The sequence below is a fragment of the Ochotona princeps genome, chromosome 12 (assembly GCF_030435755.1).
Source record: "Ochotona princeps isolate mOchPri1 chromosome 12, mOchPri1.hap1, whole genome shotgun sequence".
Taxonomy (NCBI): Eukaryota; Metazoa; Chordata; class Mammalia; order Lagomorpha; family Ochotonidae; genus Ochotona; species Ochotona princeps.
In genome coordinates this window covers 64922278-64943826 of record NC_080843.1, presented here as the reverse complement: position 1 = coordinate 64943826, position 21549 = coordinate 64922278, and the positions used below count along the sequence as shown (strand labels likewise).

The window sequence follows — 21549 nt, the reverse complement described above, 5'->3', positions numbered from 1 at the left end:
TCACAAACAATTGGGAGTCACAAATAGCATTAAGTTACTAAAGCTACTTGCGGAAAGATAAGGGAAAGTGATTTATCTTCTCTAATTTCAGTTTCCCCCATGACGGTTACGGTAGCAGCGGGCGCATGGCCAGTGTTACAGATGTCAATGTGTCACACTCAAGTACATGAGCCCAGGTCAGGCTCTGCTTCCTGCTAAGTCAGACTCCAGCAGGCGGCAATGGGGGTACCAGAAACTGGGTGCCTGTCACCCCCACAGGTGATCTAGAATGAGTTCCCAGCCCTTAACGTTAGCCCTGGCGCATGTCTACCACCTAAGAAATGAACAGCTGGATGGGGATGTGTGCATTCTGCCTCTCAAAGATAAACAAATAAAAAGGCATAGGTAATTAACACAGCTTATCTTAAATATGAGGATATGCATATAAAATTCTACACATACAACACTCTTGGTCTCCTTGTTAGCATGCTACCAAAATTAAGACTGATGGCAATAAGCAGTCTCCATTATTGTATGTCTCACTTCTCATGTCACAAAACATTTGACCTCACGAAGAGCTATGAAAACAGGAGCTGGATGCCCTGGTCTCCTTCCCTCCATGGTTGGTTTGTCAAACTCCACTGTCCCAAAATAAAAGCAGGATCAACTGAGCAGTACAGGGAGGAAAACAAACCTATCTGTTCATGAGTACCATTAATTTGAAGTCACCACTGGCAGGAAAGGAGGGATGAAAAAGGGAAGAAGGTTTCTATGTTTTAAGGCAGCATTGTTTTAAAACTTCAAAAATGCAAGTAGGTGAAAAGTCTGCACATCTCTAATAGCAAAATTAAAATAATGACCTCGGTAAAAATTAGTGTTCTCTTGTATATCTAAACATGACATGGAACTAAGATTACATTTGTACAACTGAAACAAAAGGTTCTTACCTCCTTGTCCTGATGATAATAAGAAAGAACTGGGAATCTTCCCTTGCTCCGGAACTTGGAACTACCAACAATTATTGGTTTGCTTGCTATCCGGGGAACGTAAAGTTCTCTAGGATAAGTTTCACAAATCTGTAAATATCAGTTAAAACATAAAGACTTCATCACAGTTCAAAAACCATAAGGTGGAGCCAGCATTGTGGCACAGCTGTTAGTTTTCCAACCCTGAAGCACTAGTTTAAGCCCTTGCCACTTAGCTTCCAACCCAGGTTCCTGCTGATACGCCTGGAAACGCAGTGGATGACAATCCAAGGCGTGTGCCCCTGCCATCCAGGCTAGAGACCTGGACAGAGTTCCTGATCCAGTCTTTACAGTTGTGGCCATCTGGGGAGCAAACCAGTGGATGGAAGATCTCTCTTGTTCTTTCCCTTTCTCATCCCCTCTTTATCTTCACTACTCTTTCAAATAAATACATCCTTTTTTAAAGCCTTTTTTTTAAAGCCTTTAAACATAGAACCCATGCTTTGGCATACTGGACGGCCAGTTGGAAGACCAGCTGCTCTGCTTCTGTTTCAGCTCCTGGCTAGTGTGCCTGGGAAAGCCAGAGAGGACGGCCCAAGCACTCGGGCTCTTGCCACCCATTTTGCAGAGCAGGATGGAGTTTCCGACTCCCAGCCCTAGCCTAGCACAATCCTGGTTCCTGAGGCCATTTGGAGAGGAAACTAGCAGACACGAGACACTTCCCCTTTTACTTCCGTCTGTCTCTGTCAATCTGCATTTCAAATTAAAAACAAAACTTTAAACATTAAATGCAAGAGTAGAAAACTGCAATATAAAGACAACTTTGCTTAATTTCTCCAAAAGCTTACTGAATTACCTTGTATTCTCGGTTGGCATCAGACAACTGCCAGTTGGAATTTGGCACTCCCATCCTCTTATATTCCTCAGCAAGGTCAATAAGGTGCCAACCGTGTAGTCGTTCTGAGTCATTTTGTTTAGGATTATAAGAGAATGCATACAGATCTTCGTATTTTGCTATAGAACACAAAATGTAAAATGTTAAAACTCCACACACTACAAATTTCAGCAATTTTTTAGTTTTCCTCCACTTTTTTCCTCAAAATCTTCAGTGATAGCTAGACATATTTGAGCTTAGTCTCTTCTAAGTTCTTTGATGCAAATAAATATATCTAAAGACAAATATATCAATCTGATCAGCAAGTCATTTACTATTAATCGGTAAATAAACATGTTAAAATACTTTTTCTTAAAAGTAAAATGTAGGGCCCAACGTGGTGGCCTAGTGGCTAAAGTCCTCGCCTGGCACGCACCAGGATCCTGTATGGGTGCCAGTTCTAATCCTCACAACCCTGTTTCCCATCCAGCTCCCTGCCTGTGGTCTGGGAAAGCAGTTGAGGATGCCCAAAGCCTTGGGAACCTGTACCCGTGTGGGAGACCAGGAAGAGGCTCCAGGCTCCTGGCTTCAGATTGGCAACTTGAGGAGTGAACCATCGGATGGAAGATCTTCCTTTCTGTCTCTCCTTCTCTCTACATATCCAACTTTCCAATAAAAATAAATCTTAAAAAATAAGTAAAATGAAACAAACACAAATAGTTATTTCAATTCACAACCTTTCCCAAATGAGATCTAAAATGGAAAGACTAAACGTTGCATGAAAAACTACGGAAGGCATCTAGGACAAAATAATGCCTGGCCACTGCAGAAGAGAACTGGCCCAAACCGGCCGTGGGTACACTGAACCAGGAGTGGGCAGACCTGGAGTCACAGGACCACGTTTACTGCAGGCTCTGGCTTAACACAGAACACAGGGACATCCCAGGTTTTGTGTGCTGAGAGAAGAGTGATCACAGACCTGCTTCCACACTCGTTCGGCCTGCAATCAGGCTGTGCGACTGAAATGCACACCCTACTGAAAGGACACCTCCAGACCCTGAGGACACAGCAGTGGGAAGCTCTTTGGAGGCTGTGTCCTCTCACCTCTTGGTAAAACAGGATTCACTTTCTCTGGTCCCTCTGCTCAACCTCCACATTTCTGACCATAACCTATCAATTATTTCAGTCCTACTCCCAATAAAGGACCTTCACCTTCCTTAATTTCTCACATAGTAGCATCAATTTCCAAGTCATTTTCATTGATTGTGGAAATTCACTTTTTAAAATTGTAGTGCTACTTGCTACCAAAATGCTTTAAAGCATTGGTATAAATCTATAGGGTTGTTTTGGTCATTGCTGTTATATTTTTGTTTTGAATATCTGAATTTTGTGATACAATTTCATATAGACTGGGATTCCCCCTCAAGCTGCCACCCCCGACAGATTTTCCCCATGTTGCTACAACAGTGTAGTCTAAATCTATGGTTTCTGAGGTCTGATTATGAATATTTACTTTTTGCTTATCACTACCCTTCTTTGGACACCATCCTTAAATTTCATACATTCTAATTATTCCTGGGGCAATGTTTGGAGACGCAGTGCACCAAGGACTGACAGCAATAAAGGGACATTATATAAAGAACTCTGGATAACCAATCTTAAAACTAAATAAGTACATTTGGGTTTCCAAGCATAATACCTTGTTTTGACAGCTGCAGCAAGGAGTTGTAAATATCATGGCAGTCCCGTTCTCTGGGAACAATGAAATGCACAATCCTGAAGTTCTTGCACTGAATGACAAGTGGGCATCCAGAAGTAGTCAAGGCAAGTTTCTCCACTGAGGCGATGTGGTGGTGCAATATCTATGGTGAAAACATTTAAGTCATCAGTCTAGAGAGCACTACATACATATTCTCATCCACAACGCATACACGTTAAGAATGTCTCCTCAAAGTATCAAATGTCAAATACCACACTCAAACTGAACAGTTTTAAAGGACTGTGTGCTTGGGCCCGGCAAAAAGCCTAGTGGCTAAATCCTCGCCTTGCATGCCCGAGGTTCCACGTGGGCGCCGGTTCGTGTCCTGGTTGCTCCATTTCCCATCTAGCTCCCTGCTTGTGGCCTGGGAGGGCAGTGGGGAACGACCCAAGGCCTTAGGACCTGCATCCACATGGGGGATCTGGTGGAGGCTACTGGGTTTGGATTGGCTCAGCTCTGGCCTCTGCGGCCGCTTGGACCAGCGGATATAAGATTTTTCTGTCTCTCTTCTCTGTGAATCTGCCTTTCCAATGAAAATAAATAAATCTTTAAAAAAAAAAAAAAAAGATTGAGTGCCTGAAGCAGAATGAGGGTGATTTAGAGCCTTCCTCTCTCACCTCACATATTCAATACGTCATCAAACCCTAAATACTACATCTCCCAAAACCTTAGTTTAACTTGCCTATTCTCCATCCCAATGACCATTTCCATAGCTGCAATGCCCCCATGCTTTTCACCTGAGCTACTTTTAATAGCTCCCTAAATATCTCTAAATATCTCCTCTGAATTTTCTAAACCATTTTCTTTCAGACAGTCAAATGAACATTTAAAAAGCAATCTTAAAAAGAGCCAATCTAGTCACTTCCCACTTCTCCAGCCTCATTCAAATCCCTCACCAAGCCACTCAGGATGCTCTAGTAACACCCTCTTGGACTGCTCAGCATTGCAAGCTCCTTAGCAGGTACACACAGCTAAATTACTCTCATGGACGAAGATACTGTCACGCTACTTCTCCTAGGAATTCCAAATCCTGTTTCCAGTCCTTGTATCATCAAGAAGACTCGCATCCCTCACAAGCCTTCCCCAAGGAAGTTCTCTCCACGTTCTTAACTACATATTCATCTGCACTTTACTTCCTAGAATTTACTACAAGAGTAATGAGTTCTATGGTGAATGCCTACTTCTCCAGCTAGGCTGAGAGCACTACTTCAGGAGTAAGGCCAGATTCCAGGCAATCAGCATTACACCTCTTCTCTAAAGGGACAGATGGCAGTGCGGAGGGCAGACCCAGCCCTCCTGCTTCGACAGGCTCAGCGCCAGTCTCAGCCAAGCATTCATCTATTTATGGCACTCACTTAACAAGAGGCAACAGAGAAAGCACCTGAACCCAGAGCTACCCAGGAACGGGGCTGAGGATCCCTGCACTATTCTGTGCTGCCTGAGTGACAAAGAACGCTAGCCAATAAGGAACACAATACTGGTATGCCAATATACCACAAAGGGTAGAACAGAGGACGAGACCTTCATGTACATGGAGGCTTTATGGTAGCGCTAATATTAAAGATCAATGGCATAAAATGGTCAATAAATTGTACTGGCCGTCATATGAAAAAAACAAAACTGAAATCTAATGCCACATCATACACGAAAATATCTCATACTACTAATAAGTTTGAGTCCTGGGTGCTCTACTTCTGACCCAGCTCCCTGCTTGGGCCTAGGAAAACAGTAGAGGACCTCCCAAGAACTTGGGCCCCAGCACCCATGGGGGAGATCTATAAGAAGTTCTTCTCCCTGTTTTTGGACCAGCCCCGCTCTGACCACTGCAGCCATTTGGAAGTGAGTCAGTGGATGGAAAATTCTGTCTCCCTCCCTCTCTTGTTTTATCTCTGAAACTATGACTTTCAAGTAAAATAAATAAATCTGGGGGAAAAAAGGCATGGGGGTATGGAAGAGGACCTCTTAAACATCAAAAATGTACACACAGAAACACCTAAAGACAAGCAACACACTGGGCAAAGCTACCTGTCACACACGTTATCTCATCAAGTATAAAACGAAGACAAAAGAAATAGGAAGAGCTAAAAATGTCACAACTGCACATCCACTAGAGAGGCAAGAACCCCTAAGCTGATAACAACATTCTCCCTTATCTGAAGTCCCAGCTACCCAAGGTCAAACACAGCCTTAAAATAAATAGAAAATTTCAGTAATATACAACATGCAAGGTCTTTTTTTTCTTGAATATTTATTTATTTTTCCTTTAAAGGCAGGTTTTACAGAGAGAGCAGGAACAGAGAGTTTTCTTCCATCCATTGGATCACTCCCCCAAACAGTTGCCAACAGCCAGACCTGAGCAGATCCAATGCAGAGAGCCATGAACTTCTTCCCCCTGTTCCAAGAGGAAATAAGGTCCCAAAGACTTGGACCATGCTCTGCTTCTTTCCCAGGTCATACATAGAAAGCTGGATCGGAAGTGGAACAGCCGGGACAGCACCCACATTGGGGGATGACAGGCCAGAGTTAGCAGGCGGAGGTTTAGTCAGTTACACCACTGCACCAGCCCCAACGAGTAAACTTGAAAAAGTTCAAGACATAGTGTTAAGTTGTACATTGTTTTAAACAGCCTAATAAAAGTTTACACTGTCCTTTTTCATCTGCCAGAGACATGACTCATCCCAATCTTAAGCACCGCCATGTGTCACTTAGAGGCTGTCTCCATTATCACATTGGCTCTCATGTTACTGCAGTGTAAGTGTTCAGGCAACTCTTGTTCCACAGAATAATGGCCCCAAGCGCAAGAGGACTGACGTTGGTCAAAAATCAGATATACCAACAAGAAGCCCCTTCTTCAAGTAAACAGGAAAGATCTTCATAAGAACCGGAAGTACATATACACAGTATATGCTTGCTAAGATCCACACTAAGAACACAGCCGAGGTACAGCTGGGACTGCTCGCAGCTTCAGACAACCGCTGTAGGTTCGGCAAGCGCTCTCCTCAGAGAAAGGGAAGGACTGCGTCATGCTGCTGGGGATTCTGAACAGTGTGTAACACTTTGGTGGAAAGAATAAACTGGAAAATCATTTGTGGGAAATAAATATTGAAATATTAGAGAGCATACTTAGAAAGACTGAATATGTGCTCACCTAAGACCCAGTAATTTTAGCTATATTTTAGCAAATATCCCAGAGAAATACTATACAAACATTAGATTTGTATACACACACGTTTACATTTTCAAGTACACGTGCATGTATATCAAAGTATACTTAGAATGCATATGGATATCTAAGATATATACACAAACAGGTCTATATACATATATACATACACATTTGTATTTAAGCAGTTATTCTGTAACATTTATACTACAGAAAAATAGCCTACTTTTAATTTGTTACAAGAATATGACAGAATATCCCAAATCCATGTGCTCTACTAATATGTGTATGCATTATTAATTTTCAAAAATTAAAAGAAGTAAGTATTTTATAATACTGGGCCTGGCATGGTGGCATATCAGCCTAGGTGTCTGCCTGCTGTGCTACCATCCCCCATGGGTGCTTGTTCATGTCCCGAGGCGCCACATCTGATCCAGCTCCCTGCTAATGGCTTAGGAAAACATCAGAGGATGGCCCAACTCTTTGAGTCCCTGCACCCACATGGGAGGTCCTAAAGAAGATCCTGGCTCCCAGCTTCAGACCGACCCAACTCCAGCCACAGCAGTCATTTAGGGAGTAAACCAGAGGATAGAAGAACTCTCTCTCTCTCTCTGTAATTCTTTCAAGCAAATAGATAAATCTTTGGGGGCAAAAAGAGAATCTGGTATTTTATAAAAGGATACCAGATGAAAAATGACATCAGTGATTTATTAGAAGGGAGGCCAAGGGGAGGGAGGATATTTAGCAGTTATTACGATGCCTATCGGGATTCTTGGTTCCAAACCAGCTTCCTGCTAACGCATATAATGGCTCAAGCACTCGCGTCCCCACCACCCGCATGGGAGACCCACAGAGCTACAGCTCCAGGTGGGCCCAGTACAGCTCCAGCTGCTGCAGAAATTTAAGGACTAACCAGTCAGTGGAAGACAACTTTTCTCTCTTTCTGCATCTCTGTGCTTTTCAAACAAGACAAACATAAGAAAAAAAGGAAAAGGGAGGTCAGGCGTGATCTGCTAACTGAAAATGTTTGGTTGAGAAGAGAAACTAGTGACTCCAAACTCTGTCACACTCATTCACTGTAAAGCACAGTGAACAGTCAAGTCCACTGCTAGCATATAAGCGGTCCGGTAATGGTCCTCCTTACCCAGGTCTCTTTTTGGTGAGAGTCTATAAACAACAGATGCGTGGCCGTAAGATACAGCGTTCCTGTTAATGACTTGTTGTTGGTACTGAATCGGTCAAGTAATTTTACTTGCTCAACCTAAAAAAGAAACAGTGGTTATTTCTCATTTCAAAAACAGTATGAACTCTTATCCCAGGATGTGCATGTGCCATTTTCAATTGTTCCCTCCCTCTGTCCCAAAACATATGAGCTTATTTAATGCCGAAAGGTAACTTCATAAATCTCTTGGGGGAACATATGACAGAATAGAAATTATTTATAGTTTCAGATGTAAGTAATAGAGAGGAAAGTTATAAAGAACATTAACACTAATATTACAGAGGAGCAAACAAGGAGATGTAGTACAAGTTTAAGCAAACACATTTTGCAAATCCAAAAATCACTCTTTTCTTCTTATAGCTGAAAATCAAGCAATAAATTATCACTTAGAGTTATTTTTTTTAAAGATTTTATTATTATTGGAAAGCCGGATATACAGAGAGGAGGAGAGACAGAGAGGAAGATCTTCCATCCGATGATTCACTCCCCAAGTGCGCCGCAACGGGCCGGTACGCACCAATCTGATGCCGGGACCAGGAACCTCTTCCGGGTCTCCCACGCAGATGCAGTGTCCCAAAGCTTCGGGCCGTCCTCTCCTGCTTTCCCAGGCCACAAGCAGGGAGCTGGATGGGAAGTGGAGCTGCTGGGATTAGAACCGGCGCCCATATGGGATCCCAGGGCGTTCAAGGCAAGGACTTTAGACGTTAGGCCACACCGCCGGGCCCAAGGTGGCAGTGAGCTTTGAAGAAGGCTTTGCACTCAGTGGAGCACAGACTGCCCTGTTTGGGAAGGAGGAGCAGACTGAGGAACGCCCAGAGCTGGACACGGAACAGCCATTGTCTGGGCTTGGGCCCGGGAGGAGAATGTGGACTTGAAGCTGGAGTTTCTGGCTTGGTTTTTCTGTTAGTTGCTGTTATAACTCTAAGTGATGGGCCCGGCGGCGTGGCCTAGCGGCTAAAGTCCTCGCCTTGAAAGCCCCGGGATCCCATATGACTGCCGGTTCTAATCCCGGCAGCTCCACTTCCCATCCAGCTCCCTGCTTGTGGCCTGGGAAGGCAGTCGAGGACGGCCCAAAGCCTTGGGACCCTGTACCTGCGTGGGAGACCTGGAAGAGGTTCCAGGTTCCCGGCTTCGGATTGGCGCGCACCAGCCGTTGCGGCTCACTTGGGGAGTGAATCATCGGATGGAAGATCTTCCTCTCTGTGTCTCTTCCTCTCTGTATATCTGACTTTGCAATAAAAATAAATAATTCTTTAAAAAAAAAAAAGCTCACTGCCACCTGGCCCTGTAACAGGAAGACCTCTCAGAATGCATCCCTCACTCAGGCCTCAGCTTTGTGATCCTCCCCAACTCTAACGTCCCTTTGCGGGTGATGCCCGTCGCTGCGTGGACTCAGTCTAGTGTCTGAGGCAAGGAGGAACACAGCGTGACTTTGTTAATGTGTACACACACACACACAGCTGTTGGAGAGGGTGATCAGAGTTAGGCAGGAATGTGCACAAGACAAACTACTGGAAATTTGGTGATATTCACCCTCGATGGGGTGGGGGAAAGTAAAATAACCACTACCAATAAGTTACTACAAAAACAGCTTAATTTACAGAAAAAGCAGGTATATATAAGTTCTTTAAATTGTGTAGATCTTCAAAATCAGAGAGCTAATCATTTTCATTCATTCTATACTTTGCTCCATATATAATATATTTCCCCTTTGCTCATCACAGAAAAATTTACCACATCACAAAACAGTGACTTCCAAAGTATATTGACTTTAGACCAGCCTGCAGCCCCCACTCTGGTTCCTGTGCTCACCAGTGAACCCACAACCCAGCCAGGGCATCCCCTTAGCATCCCAACCAGGCCCGATCCCAGCACAGATCACACGCGTGCCAGCGCTTGCTCTCAGTTTGGCACACCTCCTCCTCTGTCTTGGCCCTTGCCTTTAGAAGCTGCAGCCTGGCCTGGCCTAGTCCAGTCAGCCCCCAGTCCCAGCTCTCGCGGCTGGTGCTGCAACCTATTCCTGCTCAGTCTGTTCTCATCCCTGACTCATGCAAGCCAGTAACTATGATAGCCTGGCGTGGCATGACCTGCACTCCATCCTGGTTTCTGCACTTGCCAGTGGGATATGGACTGCTTGGCCCACCCGATCTGCCCCCTTCCAAAACTAACTCACACACTAGCCTACAGATGGAACTACCCTGACCAGCTTGCCCAATTCCCAGGCCTGAACCACATACTCATCAGCGGAAGCTATGACCCACTAGGAGAGTTTCCCAGGTTCCCCTACTCAGGAGGTCACTCCCAGACCCAGATTTCACGCCATGTCAGCGGGTGCTTGGACCTTACCCAGCATGTCCTGCCCCATCCGTTCAGCCTTTGTATGAACTGGTGTGGCCTGGCCCACCCAACACCCTGTTTTAGGGTGCTCATGCGAGTGCTGCAGCCTGGACTGCTCCACTTGTTCCCAGCCCCAACATTGTTGAGCGCTGGCGAGTTCCATGATCACACCTAGCTCAGCCCATCACCATCACAACTCTCAAGCTAACTAGCGGAAATCATAGTTCCATAGGGTTGGGCCTACTCATCCCCAACAGAATCCACCCCCAGACCTGGTTCTCTTGCTTGCTAGTTGGTGTCATGGTCCAGTCTGACATGACCCACTCCCTGATCCAACAATCACTGTCAGGTACTGTACTGGGATCTAGCCCTGCTAGACATGCCCCAAGCCACAGCTTGCATGTGCAGTGGCATGTGGTAGTCAGCCATGTTCTATGCTAACAAGCCCAACCCAGGGCTCCCATATTGGCTGGTGCATCAGTCTGACCCATAAAGATCTTCAGGTCTCTTCCCTCTAAACCACCAGGTCTTACTTGCATGTACAGTAGCTTTGTCATTGAATGTCCCTCAGATTGCATTCCTCATATGGGGTTCCTAAATATAATGATTGTTTTTTTTTAATTATTTTATTTTTATTGCAAAGTCAGATATATAGAGAGGATGAGAGACAGAAAGGAAGATCCTCTGTCCGTTGATTCACTCTCCAAGCAGCTGCAACGGCTGGAGCTGTGCCAATCCGAAGCCAGGAGCCAGGAGCTTCATCCAGGTCTCCCAGGCAGGTGCAGGAACCTAAGACTTTGGGCCATCCTCAATTGCTTTCCCAGGCCACAAGAAAGGAGCTGGATGGAAAGTGGGGCCATTGGGATTAGAACCAGCACCCATTTGGGATCCCGGTGCATGCAAGACAAGGACTTTAGCCACTAGGCTATCGTGCTGGACCCAACAGGATGATTCTTCAACCCACTACACCATTTCTCATTTTTTTCTGCTACCTTTTTCCTAAACAGTAGGAGAGTAGGTATTCAATGAGTAATTCATGGATAAATGAGTAACACACAAAAACCAGTGGACACAATGGAACATACAATTACAGTCAGCTTTATTTTCTAAAAGCAAACTTTTGGACTTTCAGTTCTTTATTCCCACCCAGTAAGCCAATTACATCAAAACAAAAATCATTTTTCCTCTGGAACTGTATAATACTACAACACTACATAGTTCTTTCCAGCTACATCTCAGTCATGATGGAAATTTCAGGTTGAAAATACTCAACTCTCAAGAGTTTTTTCCTGATTTCCAATAGTTTAGATAAAACCTACAGGAAATTTCCTTGATTACAACTTTTAATTTTGGTCAACTACACACAAGATGCAAAGCCCAGAAGTTCACCTCAACTGTCTCCAAAAGGCCACTGAAGTACAAACCTTCAGGCTCCCCTCAACCCCAGTCATCAGAGGAGGCACAGATGAGGAGTCGGAGCAAGACACTTAGTTCTTCAAGCTTAGGCAACTCATATAAACTCCAAATTAATTCCTCTAATGGTTAATCACTTAAGTTAACTGTCTTCTCTATCTTTTGATTCTTTTCTCAAGCATCAAAGCCCTAACTCACCCACAAATCCCACTTTAAGAGGAACTCCATGCCTGGCACAATGGCTCAGTGGCAAAATCCTCCCTTTGTGAATGCCAGGATCCCATATGGATGCTGGTTCATATTTTGGCTGCTGAATTTCTGATCTAGCTTTCTGCCTGTGATGTGGAAAAGCCGTAGAGGATGGCCCAAAGCCTTGGGACCCTGCACCCATATGGGAGACCCAAAAAGTTCCTGGTTCGTGGCTTTGAATCAGCTCCAGCTCACTGCGGCGGCCATTTGGGGAATGAGCCAGCAAACTGAATGTGAGAAACGACCTGCTACCCGGTGGGTATGGCCTAAAGCTTACAGGTACAGGTCCCAGGCACATACGTGGAGTGTGACTTCGGACATGGCTATAAGGTCAAAAGGAACACACATAGAACATGACCACTGCCTCATGTTCGGTGATCCTGGGACCTGTTGGCAGGCAAAAAACCCTGAGAATTGAAGATTTTCTTCTCTGTCTCTCTCTCTCTGCCTTTCCAATACAAATAAAGAGGCCAGTGTGGTAGTCAGATGGCTAAAGTTCTCACCTTTATCCCATATGGGTGCCGGCTCTAATCCCGGCAGCTCCACTTCCGATTCAGCTCCCTGCTTGTGGCCTGGGAAAGCAGTCGAGGACGGCCCAAAGCCTTGGAATCCTGCACCTGCATGGGAGACCTGGAAGCGGCTCCGGGGTCGTCGCTTTAGATCTGCGCAGCTGCGGCCATTTCAGCCCCTTGGGATGTGAACCATCAGATGGAAGATCTTTCTCTCTGTCTCTCCTCCTGTCTATATATCTGACTTTCCAATAAAAATAAATCTTTAAAAATAAATAAATAAATAAATACTTATGGCTTTTTTTAAAAAAAGAGTTCATTAGAACTTCAATCCTTGGACCCGGTGCAATAACCTAGTGGCTAAAGTCCTCACCTTGCACATGCTCTAGGATCCCATATGGGTGCCAGTTCTAATCCCAGCAGTTCCACTTCCCATCCAGCTCCTTTCTTGTGGCCTGGGAAAGCAGTCGAGGATGGCCCAAAGCTTAGGGACCCTGCACCTGCATGGGAGACCTGGAAGAGGTTCCTGGATCCTGACTCCGGATCAGCGCAGCACCGGCCGTTGCGGCCACTTGGGGAGTGAATCATTGGACAGAAGATCTTCCTCTCTATCTCTCCTCCTCTCTGTATATCTGACTTTGTAATAAAAATAAATAAATCTTTTTAAGAAAAAGAAATGAGAAATAGGATTTTTTACCCTTTGTCAAAATCATTGGCATATAAATTTCAAACCACAGACTTGGCCAATTTCTAAAAACAGCCTAATTTCTGGACACTTCCCCTTTCACCAAGGAACCAAAAGTACTTTGCAAATGTTGTGACAGGTTTCCCCAACTTTTCCTGGAAATTTTTTTTAAGCTTTATTTATTTTTATTGGAAAGGCAGATATACAGAGGAAAGAGATACAGAGAGGAAAATCTTCCATCAGCTGATTCATTCCCCAAGCAGCCGCAACAGCTGGAGCTGAGCCAATCCAAAGCCAGGAGCCAGGAGCTCTTCCAGGTCTCCCATGCGCGTGCAGGGTCCCAAGGCCTTAGGCTATCCTCGACTGCCTTTCCAGGTCACAAGCAGGGAGCTGGATGGGAAGTGGGGTCGCCAGGACCAGAGCCAGTGCTAATATGGGATCCCGGCACGTTCAAGGCGAGGACCTTAACCACCATGCTATTGCGCTGGGCCCTCTTGGAAATGTTTTAAGCCAGAACTGTTCAGGAAACAGCTCTGTCTTTCAAGTCACTATCACACAAGCACTCCAGATTCAGTGCTCAGATTCCTAAATGACAGGCCATTTGGCCCAGAGGCTAAGCTTCCTCTTTGGACTCAGCTCATATGACCCAATCCCTGGTTAACGTTCTGCCTCCAGTCTCCATTCTTTTCTTGCTACCATGCACCCTGGGAGGGAACAGGTGGTGGTTCGCTACCAGAGACCTCCAGATTGCATTCCTGGCTGGCTTTAACCGGAGAGCACTACCGGCACATCACAGTGACACAGGACAGGTCTCCCCTTCCCCTGCTTTCCAAAAATAAATTACAAAGGAAAAAAAAAAAAAAAAAAAAAACCTGGGCCCAGCGGCGTGGCCTAGCAGCTAAAAGTCCTCGCCTTGAAAGCCCCGGGAGCCCATGTGGGCGCCGGTTCTAATCCCGGCAGCTCCACTTCCCATCCAGCTCCCTGCTTGTGGCCTGGGAAAGCAGTTGAGGACGGCCCAATGCATTGGGACACTGCACCCGCGTGGGAGACCCGGAAGAGGTTCCTGGTTCCCGGCATCGGATCGGCGCGCATCGGCCCGTTGCGGCTCACTTGGGGAGTGAATCATCGGACGGAAGATCTTCCTCTCTGTCTCTCCTCCTCTGTGTATATCTGTCTGTAATAAAATGAATAAATCTTTTAAAAAAAAACAACCTTAACTGGTCTTATTTAATTTTTTTAAAAAGAATACTACAGGTCTCATCATAGGGGGAAAAAAGTAAATGGAGAAGAGGCGAGAGGCTTTGGAAGAACAATGACTGGGGGAAAAGCTGAGACAAGGAGCAAGGCGCTGGGGAACGTGCTGAGGGCTGGCCAAGCGCAGGCTCCGCGGACTCTCAGTGAAACTGCTGCCCACTGTGGGACAACACTGGACAGCACCCTAGTCGGTCTAAACAAGAAGTTCACATTTCCGTGGGTTACTGGAAAACCCACAGTAACTTCTCCTTTGCTCTTTCATTCTCTCCACCCTAGCCTTGCTGGTTCTCAGCCACCAGAACTGCCCCACCAGGCCCTGCTCTCCACGGGAACACCGCTCTCTCCCCACCAGCTTCAAGCCTGTGCTCACCTTCTACACCAACCAACCAAAACCAGTCATCTAACCACCAGATGTACAAGTGTTGCCCCTACCAATCCCACATTAAAAGACCCTGCTTATTTAGTTCGAAGAGAGAAAAAGAGAGAGATCTCCCATTGGCTGTTGCACTCCCTGGAAACTAGAGCAGCACCCTGAGGAAGGAAGAAGCAGAGGGGTGAGGACCGGAGGATGCATGGAAGGGAAATGGGACATGCAAACTGCTCCGCCCATCGGTGACTCACTATTCCAATTTCAGCCACATTACCCTTCTCAGCTCCTCCTCCACTGCCCGCCCCTTTCCAGAGCTTAACGCTCCTGCTGTTCCCTGCAGATAACACATACTATCCTTGTGCTAACTCATCCACAAGAGAAAACGCCAATGATTACCTACATCCTGACCACTTCCAAACCCACCTCCGTGGGGTCGGGTCTTTACCCTGGCTGTAGGCCTCATAATTAGCCAGCTATTAGACAAAGCTTAAGAGCCACATTTCTCTCAAACACTCCCTCCTCTGCAGACTACCTCATCTATTCAGATATCTTTTTTTTTTTAAAGATTTATTCACTTTTATTACAGCCAGATATACAGAGAGGAGGAGAGACAGAGAGGAAGATCTTCCGTCCGATGATTCACTCCCCAAGTGAGCCGCAACGGGCCGATGCGCGCCGATCCGAAGCCTGGAACCTCCTCTGGGTCTCCCACGCGGGTGCAGGGTCCCAATGCACTGGGCCGTCCTCAACTGCTTTCCCAGGCCACAAGCAGGGAGCTGGATGGGAAGTGGAGCTGCCGGGATTAGAACCGGCACCCACATGGGATCCCGGGGCCTTCAAGGCGAGGACTTCAGCCGCTAGGCCACGCCGCCGGGCCCCAGATATCTTGATTACATAATTATTCCGTGAGACAGAAGAGAGCAAGCCTGCTTTGACAAAGACCTGGATCCAACTTCTGGCCTCCACTCTTTCCCAGTAGAGCTAACTGTGTTCGAACGGGCAATGTTTTTTTTGTTAAATTCTGCTTACTTCAGTTTTCTCACGTGTAAAATGGGGCAATATTAGGTACAGTCAAAATAGTACATGACTTGGGGAAAAGCATTCAGGATTCACTGAACTGGCACTTATTCTCAAGACAATTTACACAGTGTCATTTGTCTCAATCCATCGGTGACTTTGTATCTCTTTCCCTCTTCCTAAAAGAAAACATGGTCTTTCCCACATCCAGGTACAGTCTTACCTTTTAATGGCAAAGAGTGAGAGTAAGCTAGAGAATAAAACAGGCATTCCATCTCTAATCTATAACAAAGCCTAGAAGGCAATCTTTCATTTCCAGCCCAGGAAATGCTTCTCCACTTTGTAAAGTCCCATCCACAGACAACACAATACCGTTCAACATCAAGAGATGAGGTCAGTCTGGCAAGCTGAGGAGCAGGGCAGCATTAAGAACTGTCTGCACATCTCTTACTGCTTCTTGGCAAGACCATCTCATTAGGGCAAGATCAGAACTCCACGAGACCGGCAGCGGCGTGGAAGACTCCAGGACTTGACAGATTTCCTGATGCTACACAGTCAGTAAATCACTGCGACCAAACAGGACGAACACCTGTTCCTCAAGTTTAGAACTAGAGAGTCACTTAGTTAACAATCAGTTAAATTACTTAAGCTGATAAGTTCTGGTTAATAAGCTGGAAACCTTCAACAGTATGAAAACATTAAAGGAACATAAATATTGTTTATTTATGACAAGAAAAGGTGTGTAAAAGAAAAGCATCTTAGACTCATTATAAGGATGTATTTCCAAATCAACAGGAACACAAGCTTAACCGTTACATTTAGAACTGGAGGGGCACTGGAGGAAGCATGCAAGGTCTTCGGGGTCAGACAACATTGGTTCAGGCCTGACTCCTGAGCGTGCAGTAACAGAGAGGGTTACTTAAACCCTCTAAGCTGGGGGGGACTTTTTTCTGTCAAGGAAGGTTTGAACGTTTACAACACCATTTACAGGCCACACAAAATGATAGCTTATGGGGCCCGGCGGTGTGGCCTAGTGGCTAAAAAGTCCTCGCCTTGAACGCCCCGGGAGCCCATATGGGCACCGGTTCTAATCCCAGCAGCTCCACTTCCCATCCAGCTCCCTGCTTGTGGCCTGGGAAAGCAGCACAGGACCGCCCAAAGCCTTGGGACCCTGCACCCACATGGGAGACCTGGAAGAGGCTCCTGGCTCCCGGCTCCTGGCTTCAGATCGGCACAGCTCCAGCCGTTGCAGCTGCTTGCGAAGTGAATCATCGGACGGAAGGTCTTCCTCTCTGTCTCTCCTCCTCTCTGTATATCTGACTTTGTAATAAAAATAAATAAATCTTAAAAAAAATGATAGCTTGGAAATCAATCTGTTCTAGATGTTCTGAATTTCAAGTCCTGCCAGCAGGTTGCAAGAGCAGGGCCAGACCACGTGACTCTGTGGTCCTTCCCCACCTGTTTTAAGCCAACTCTCCCTCATCTCCCAGTGCAGATAATGCCCAACTAACAAAGTTATTTAACAGATAAACAATAATACCCTATTACTGTAAATGTACAAATTTTGTAAAATTATAACATTGTATAACTGGTAATGCTGACATATAAGTTGCTAAAAAAACGGGGATTATCTCTTTTCCAATACAACTGTCTGAAAACAGTACACTTCACTAAATAGTCATATCATATTGCAGTCAATTCTTGACCAAATTGCACAGAATTTGAAAATGTAAAAAGTTAAAGCAATCCATTCTGGGTTTTGAAATACTTATAATTTTTTTTTTTTTTTGCAGCAAATTAACTAAGTCCAGGAAAAGGTTATGCATAATAGAAACAAAAAGTTGAGATGTTCAGACCAATCTTTTAATAAGCTCTTTTCCCAACAGATCAGTACTTATAAGAAAAGAAAGAGTCCACACAATCATAGGAATGCATAATGAGGTCCACATCTAACTTGCTGTCTACCCAGTGTCTGTCCAGGACCTGGCTCGTAACCGGTACCTTCCCATATCTGTTTAAGCGTAGTCTACAACACTCACTTGGAATTATTCCTGAGGAGTAACCTCATGCTAGAAAACCAACCCTGGATAATAAAGGAGTGCACGTGACAATTTCTAAAGGAAATTGGTCAGAAATCCCTGAATCCTTTATAAAGTACAAAGACCCTTACTAAACCACCAACCTGGCCACTGCGAAGACAAGGACAAGTCACAGAGCCGACTGAAGAACAGTCCTCCGACTGCTGCTTAAAGGGGAACAGCAGATCAGATGGGGAGCCGCCAGTGGCGAGTTTCCCAAGTTAATAAGAGGCTACAACTCTACAAGTAAGAAAAAAAGGGGCCAGTGCCAGGTTGTGACACAGCAAGCCTCTGCCTATAATGCCCATGTGGGCACTGGTCGGAGTCCCAGCTGCTCCACTTCCTATCCAATTCCCTGTCAACGGCCTGGGAGAACAGCGGAGTACTATCCGAGTCCAAGTGCTTAGACCCTCTGCGCTCACATGAGAGACTGGGAAGAAGCTCCTGGCTCCTTGGTCCTGGCTTCGGAACAGCCCAGCTTCAACCACTGTGGCCATCTGAGGAGTGAACCGACAGATGCGAGATTCTCCCTCTTTCTCTCTTTTACTCTTTTCCTCTCTTTCTCTCTCCTTCTCTGTTGCAACACTGCCTTTCTAATAAAAATAAATAAATTTTTTATAAATAAATAAAACTCCTAAGTTGAAGGAGGAATGAGTTAACAAGGAAGGGGTCCTGAAGATTTATCGCATCTAATCACTTTTTATAAAGACTCTTGGCTTTTTTTTTTTTTAAGATTTATTTATTTTTATTGCAAAGTCAGATATACAGAGGGGAAGATCTTCCGTCCGATGATTCACTCCCCAAGTGAGCGCAATGGTCGGTGCTGCGCTGATCCGATGCCGGGAACCTGGAACCTCTTCCAGGTCTCCCACGCGGGTGCAGGGTCCCAAAGCTTTGGGCCGTCCTCGGCTGCTTTCCCAGGCCACAAGCAGGGAGCTGGATGGGAAGTGGAGCTGCTGGGATTAGAACTGGCACCCATATGGGCTCCCGGGGCGTTCAAGGCGAGGACTTTAGCCACTAGGCCACGCCGCTGGGCCCGATAAAGACTCTTGGCTTTTAGCAAGGCAGAGTTACAGAGAGAAGTAGAGACAGAGAGAGAGATCTTCCATCCACCAGTTCTACTGCCCAAATGGCCCCAGAGGCCAAAGCCAAGCTGATCAAATGCCAGGAGCCCACGCATGTGCAGGAAGCCAAAGACCTGAGCCATCCTCCGCTCCAGGGAGCTGGATCGGAAGTGGAGCAGCTGGGACACACCCCAGGGACCCTATGGAATGCCAGCACTGCAAGCAGAGGTTCAGCCTACTGTGCCAGGGTGCTGCCCCAACCAGGGTTTTCCGTCTTATCGTTCAGCCAGGAACAGTGTTTCAGTTGACCACATTCAGTTCATGTTTGTTATTTTCTATTGCGTGCTATGCACTGTAGAGCGCACATGAGACGCAGAATGAGGCCCAACCTGGCACGGAAGGAAACCCCAGGCATGCAGCTACAGTGGAATGAACATGTGGAATCCTGAAACCAGGGCACGAACTTGAGCCCTTGATCTTGGGCTCCCTCTGGCTCCCCACTCTCACTCTCGGCTGGGTTGGTTATTTACTTGATCTGTCGTTGACCTTCAAAAGCCAGCAACCTCAATGCTAAAGCTACTTCCTCCATATACACCACAGAAGAGTGTGTTAACTATTTGGAAGACACAGACGTCCAATTCTCCATGGAACAATGAAGACACTTGGCTCCCTGACGTCACTAGGTTTAACGCAAGCAGCAACCCACGGACAGCAAGGGGCTTTGCTACTCCCTACTGTGTGCTCTGCTGCACGCTTGCTAAGGCTGCAGCCATCCTGGCCATCCTCAGACACTGCGTAACAGTCTAGGACTGTATGGCTTCTTCCTCCCAAAGCTCAAGTAGTCATCTGGTAATATTCTGAGGTCACTTCCTTCAAATTCTCAGTTTGAAAACGGATGATAGAGTCCAGCACAGTAGCCTAGCGGGTAAATCCTCGCCTTGCATGTACCAAGGTCCCATATGGGTGCTCAATGAGTATCCCAGCTGCTCCACTTCCCATCCGGCTCCCTGCTCGTGGTCTGGGAAAGCAACAGAGGATGGCCCATAGTCATGGGAATCTGCACCCACGTGGGAGACCCGGAAGGGGCTCCGGGCTCCTGACTTCAGACTGGCACAGCTCGTCACGGAGGTCACTTGGGGAGTGAACCGGCGGATGGAGGATCTTTCTGATTTCTCCTCTCTGTAGATGTGACTTTTTCAAATAAAAATGAATCCATCTTTTAAAAAAAAATCTGCCTTCAAAACCAAAGAAAAGGCATGATAGAGGCTACTGCTTCGGCCTGGAAAATAGATGTTCTACACACACCAATGAGGATTTAATAAACTCAGCTAACACGGCCATGTCCCTAAGGGCTCTGCCCGAAGCTGGCTCGAAGGCACAGACACACGGAAAAAGCAGACCCGACAGGCGCAGGGCAGGGCAGGGCAGTGCAGGGCAGGGCTGCCCCGGGGATGAGCCCCCGCGTAAGGCTCGTTCGAGAAAGCGCTGGAGCTCCGGCCCCACAAGGCGGGGAACGGCTGAAAGCACACACACACACACACACACACACACACGCACACGCACCCCAAGCCTGGAAAGCCGCCCTCCCGCTCCGGATCGGTCCCTCCGCCTGCGGCCAGGCCCCTGCCCGCCCGGGCCCCCATCCCCCGCGCGGCCAGCGGCTACCTTGGTCGTCCGGATGTGCTCCATCTCCGGGAGACGTCGGCCGGCGGCCGGCCTCACAGGCGCAGCATGGAGCGAGCAGAGCCGGCGCCCACAGCTTCCCGGGGCCAGCGGACACTCGCTCTCCGCCGGCCAGCGCCGGGATCCGTCAACCCTGGGCGGCGGCCACTGCGCAGGCGCATTAGGCCGCGGCGTCTCCCTAGAAACACTTCCCCAAACCCCGCGGCGGCCAGCGGGCGGGCGGAGCGAGCGCCGCCAGGCAGGGCTCGGCGGGTTCCACAGCGCCCCCTGTGCGTGGAGGACTGACACGTACCCCAGCCCCTCCCAGGGCGGTTTCTTTGTTATCCCAAGGAGCATCCTAGGGGTTTCCCGCGTGACAGGGCCTAGAGCACAGGGCATTTAGGGGGTGAAGTCCGACTGGACTTCTCTGAAGCCCATCACTGTGCCAAAGTATAGACCGTTTGAGTTACGTTTCTACTCACTAGCATTTAGGATGCCTTGTAGATTTATTTGAAACAAATTTTCCAGTATTACAGGATTAATTATGTGAGGTATGATGTTCTCATTCAGTAATAATGGCATCCAATAGAAATCACCCTACAGGAATACCTCCTTGAAAATGCTAGTATTGGACCAAGCGCGGTGGCCTAGAGGCTAAAGTCCTCGCCTTGAACACACCAGGATCCCATATGGGCTCAGGTTCTAATCTCGGCAGCCCTGCTTGTGGCCTGGGAAAGCAGTCAAGGACGGCCCAAAGCTTTGGGGACCCTGCATCCTCGTGGGAGACCTGGAGGAGGTTCCTGGCTCCTGGCTTTGGATCAGCTCAGCTCCAGCCATTGCGATCACTTGGGAAGTGGATCAGTAGACAGAAGATCTTCCTCTCTATATATCTGCCTTTTCAATAAAAATAAGTAAATCTTAAAAAAAAAAAAAAGAAAAAGAAAATGTT

General features: G+C 46.8%; 1 protein-coding gene across 2 annotated transcripts in view; it reads right to left on the bottom strand.

Annotated features, from left to right (window-relative positions):
• MTMR6 (myotubularin related protein 6) overlaps nucleotides 1-20770 on the bottom strand; it is a 34485-nt gene extending 13715 nt beyond the window's left edge. For both annotated transcript variants that reach the window (XM_058670965.1, XM_004577576.4), the window contains exons 1-5: nucleotides 20604-20770; nucleotides 7885-8001; nucleotides 3518-3680; nucleotides 1801-1958; nucleotides 927-1055 (exon numbers count right to left, since the gene is read on the bottom strand). In XM_058670965.1, coding sequence (XP_058526948.1) covers nucleotides 927-1055; nucleotides 1801-1958; nucleotides 3518-3680; nucleotides 7885-8001; nucleotides 20604-20627 — 591 coding nt within the window. In that variant the 5' untranslated portion in view covers nucleotides 20628-20770. The remainder of the gene's footprint in view (nucleotides 1-926; nucleotides 1056-1800; nucleotides 1959-3517; nucleotides 3681-7884; nucleotides 8002-20603) is intronic.
• Between the last annotated feature and the right edge of the window lie 779 nt (nucleotides 20771-21549).